This window comes from Mandrillus leucophaeus, unplaced genomic scaffold, assembly GCF_000951045.1.
Source record: "Mandrillus leucophaeus isolate KB7577 unplaced genomic scaffold, Mleu.le_1.0 Scaffold12, whole genome shotgun sequence".
In the NCBI taxonomy this organism is placed as follows: domain Eukaryota; kingdom Metazoa; phylum Chordata; class Mammalia; order Primates; family Cercopithecidae; genus Mandrillus; species Mandrillus leucophaeus.
Window position 1 is genome coordinate 3,286,455 of NW_012100320.1, and position 4,184 is coordinate 3,290,638.

General features: G+C 50.7%; 1 protein-coding gene across 1 annotated transcript in view; it reads right to left on the minus strand.

The window, feature by feature from the left end:
* The window catches only part of UBAP1L (ubiquitin associated protein 1-like), a 25,016-nt gene that overhangs the window by 6,252 nt on the left and 14,580 nt on the right, over window positions 1-4,184 (minus strand). Inside the window, exons 4-5 of the mRNA XM_011969292.1 lie at window positions 4,159-4,184; window positions 1,556-1,765 (exon numbers count right to left, since the gene is read on the minus strand). Coding sequence (XP_011824682.1) covers window positions 1,556-1,765; window positions 4,159-4,184 — 236 coding nt within the window. The remainder of the gene's footprint in view (window positions 1-1,555; window positions 1,766-4,158) is intronic.

Sequence of the window (4,184 nt, forward strand, 5' to 3'; positions counted from 1 at the left end):
GCGGGGCAGGAATGGGAGAAAAATGAAAAGTGCCAACTACCCTGGGAACAGCCATCCAACCATGAAGCGTCCCGATGTTTAGAAAACAGCACAGTAAGGGATGTTGCTTTCAGTTAGGGACGTGGGGGTGTAGGCAATGGCATTCAGTGTCACCTCCTGACCCTACTTACAATCCTTCCATGCCTCCTTTTGGCTATTGGGTCATTTATCAAATTCTCAGGCCAGGCTTCAAGACCCCTAAATCTACCCCCAATTCTCTTTGTCTCATCTCCTACTAGCCTGCCTCATGCACCCTCTCCTCCAACAAGACTGGTCAGATCAGAGCCTCCCAAACACTTCCCTCCCACCTCCACTCCTTTATTCATACTGTCCTTCCCTCCTGGAATATCACCCCTTCTCCTTCCTTCAGAGTCAGATCTTATCCATCCTTGAAGTCCCACTCAATGCTTGGTATCTCCATGAAGCCTTTCTTGATCACTAGAACCTCCTTGTGGTAGATTGAGAATGATCATAAAATTTTTTGTAGCCTCTCCCACCAAGAGATGGAGTCTGTTTTTCCCTTGTTTAAGTTTGGAGTGGTCAGTGATGTGCTTTGACCAATAGAATGAGGCAGAAGTGACTATGTACAATTTCAGCCTAGGCCTCAAGAGGCCTTACTCTTGGAACCAAGTAGGGTGGCTTGCTGGAGATATGTGGCCCAACTGACAAGTATCACCACCCACTGTATGGTGAATGAGGCCATCTTAGATCATTCAGCCCCAAGTAAGTCACCAAACTGTAGCCACACGAGACTTCAGGTGAGATGAGCAGAAGAACCCCCTAGCTGAGTCCACCTTAAAACTGCCAATCCAGAGAATCATGAGCAAATAAATGGTTGTTTTGAGTCACTAAGTTTTGGGGTAGTTTGTTACACAAAAATAGATGACAGAAACACCCCTATAACACTCATACCACTTCTTCTCCCAGGTATCTTGTGACTAGCACCTCTTTTTAAGCACTTTGGGGGCCCTCACTCCTCTGCAGGTGTTCTTATATTCTTGGCTTATATTAGGGGTCAAGACCTGCTTCCAAATATTAGCGTGGCTCAGAGTGCTGTCCTTGGAGTGTCATCATGAGTCTCTGCCATACTTCCAATAGAGTGAATTCTATTAGAAGAATAGAACGTGGGTGAGTAGAACCTGGGCGTGGTAGACTCTGTGATGTTCCATCCACATACCCTTTCACTGCAGGACTTACTGCCCCAGATGCTGGGAGAGCTGGGAGAGCTGGGAGAGCTGGGAGACACTCTTCAGTTGTCTGCCCCTTCAGGGATTACCTTAACAACAGAGATCCACTTACCTCAGTCATCCCCTTCCCACATGCAATGACTGATTGAGGCAGGGGTATAAAGGCCTGACCATCTCAGGACAACCTTGAGGGGCCGTAGATGCTCCAGATCTTTGGGGTTGGCTGATGCTGTTGTTGGGCCTATGCCACAGCTCAAAAGGTGAAAACCATGTGGCCACTCACCTGGCTCCAGCATCACAGCCCATCAGCTCTGGGCCCCCCAACTCACCTGGCTCAGGCTCTGCCTCCCTGTCTTCTGCAGAGCTATGATGGCCCTTCGCAGGGGATATCCCAGGGCGACCACTGGCCCAATGAGGTCTTGCTCCTCCTGGCTCAGGGCAGATAGCAGGTCAGCCGCAGTATCAGGGTGTGACTTGTAGGGGTTGAGAGGCTGGGGTGCCCCCCCAGGAGGTGGCAGACAAGTGTACGGGCTGAGGGACTGAAATATAGACAGAGTGGAATGTCAGTTACCACAGGAAGTGACACCCAGTTGGGCTGGACATTTTTAAAAATGCCTTTATGTACCACCTTCTGTACAGAGTGTAGGGCCTAATATTATGGAGGGCTTAGAGTCCTGCAGACCCCAGCTCTCTAATGCTTACTCAGTATACTCATATGAAAAATGAGGGCAATCCCTAAGCTACTTCATGGGACTATTACGAGGCTTAAATAAGACAATGTGAGGGGCTGGGCGTGGTGGCTCATGGCTCTAATCCCAACACTTTGGGAGGCCAAGGCAGGTGGATCACCTGAGGTAAGGAGTTCGAGACCAGCCCAACCAACATGGTGAAACCCCGTCTCTACTAAAAAATACAAAATTAGCTGGGCATGGTGGTACATGCCTATAATCCCAGCTACTTGATTGGGGCAGAAGGCAGGAGAATTGCTTGAACCCAGGAAGCAGAGGTTGCAGTGAGCAGAGATCGCACCATTGCACTCCAGCCTGGGCAATAAGAGTGGAACTCTGTCTCAAAAAAAAAAAAAAAAAAAGTCAGGAAAGTGACTAGTGAAAGGAATATGAGGTCTATTCTACTATCCCATTTTACAGACATTGAAATCAAGGTTCAGAAACATTAATGACCCGATTAAGCAACACACGCTTGGCACCTCAACCCTACTCAGGTTTTTTGCCCCACACCTTGCTGAGGGAGGAGCAGGGGTAGGTCTTCCCAACCAGGCCCTTCTTCTTGAGTTCCTTCTTGAGTTTGGTTGGGCTGGGGTTTGGCAGGGCATGGAGCAGGGGAGGAACTGGGCATACCAGCCCTTCGGTTGTGGTGTTGGAGAAACTGAAACAGACCTTGGATTAAGGAGGGTGACTTGAAGGCATTTCAATTGGTTTGGCCGGCGTCATCCCAACCCTTCTCCCATGAGGAGGTACCTCTCTGCCAGCCCTGAACGTTTCATCCTGTCCCCTCCTCCCAAGGAAAACCCAGCCGCCGCCTGGCTCCTAGGGTGGAGTGTATATGTAACACACATGAATTCTCCACCCATCCACATCTTCTCAGGGCTCTCCCTGCCACGACCTCACCCTAGGATCTACCCTTTATTACCTCTAGAGTGGAGAACATCAAAGTTTAGGAGCTGAGTCTACTTTTGTGTCCTTGAAAAAGATTCTTTGCCACTCTGTGCCTCATTTCCATCATCTACAGAATACTGTCCCACCCCCACAGGGTTGTTGTGAGAATTAAATTCATCTTGGCCAGGGAAGAGCCATCCTGGCATCAGCATCTGGTCTTGGATGTGGGCGTGGCTCACCGCGAATACAGGGCCTCTTCTCTACTATGTATGCTCTAAACAACCGGGTGAAGGGTTGTTGGCTCACTGTGCAGGTAGAGAAGGGGTGGTTCAGTGACTTGCCTAAGGTCACACGCCGGTGCATGTAAGAAACCAGACCTCAGGTCTCTGTCTTTCAGATTGAATTCTACCTTGGTCTTATTCTGCAGCATCTCCTGGCCTTACTGGGGGGCTGCTGGGGGGCAGAAAGCTGTGCCCCGCTGCCACCTTCTGCTGCCAATCCTGACCCACCCCATGTTTGGTGGAGTCTGATACTTATATCATTTGGAAGCGACCTCAGAGAAAAAGAACACACAATTATGAACACAAAATTGGGCACAAGGCCTTGGAAGAGACAAAGGGAGGAGCCTGAGGCTTAAGCTTCTGTGGTTTCACTGTAGGGTCACTTCTCCCTGCTCTTCAGGGTTCACTTCCTCCGTCCTGAAACCTTCTCAGCCTGCAGCAGCCCTGACTCTCCCTCAACACCTGATTCCGCTGTACAGTGCAGGGCCTGGTCCCACACCCTCTTAGCCAACTCTCCATGTTCTGTGGTTTTGACACTCCCAAACCCAGTGTCTGGCAGGAAGTAACTGTGCCTTGAATATTCCTTGATTGAGCCTCCAGCTTCCCCAGCCTACAGCAAACCTCACCCAGTGGGAAGCCCTAGATTTGCGTTGTGTTCATCAATTCAACAGACATCCACTGGGCGCCCCCTATGGGTCAAGTCGGCAGCTGGGTGCTCTGGAAACAAAAATCAATGCGATCCAGTCCCTGCCCTAAAAGAGCTCAACTTCTGTTGGAAGAGACAGACAGTTTCTGCATAATTAAAACCACTATGACCTGCGCCCTAAAAAAGCAAGGCAGGCACAGTGGGAAACGCGGGGCATGGGGACTTCTGAACAGGGACTACTCTAGGCAAAGAGCCGCAGGAGGACAACACTGGACAGGCCCAGGTGGGAGCAGGTCAAGGGAGGACACAGCAGCGCGCGGGGTAGGGGACCGAGGCTGCGGGCCTGGGCTGCTGAGCGGCGGCATTGGAGGGACGGGCAGAATCCTTACCGCGACCGTGGGCTTGTGGCTCCGTA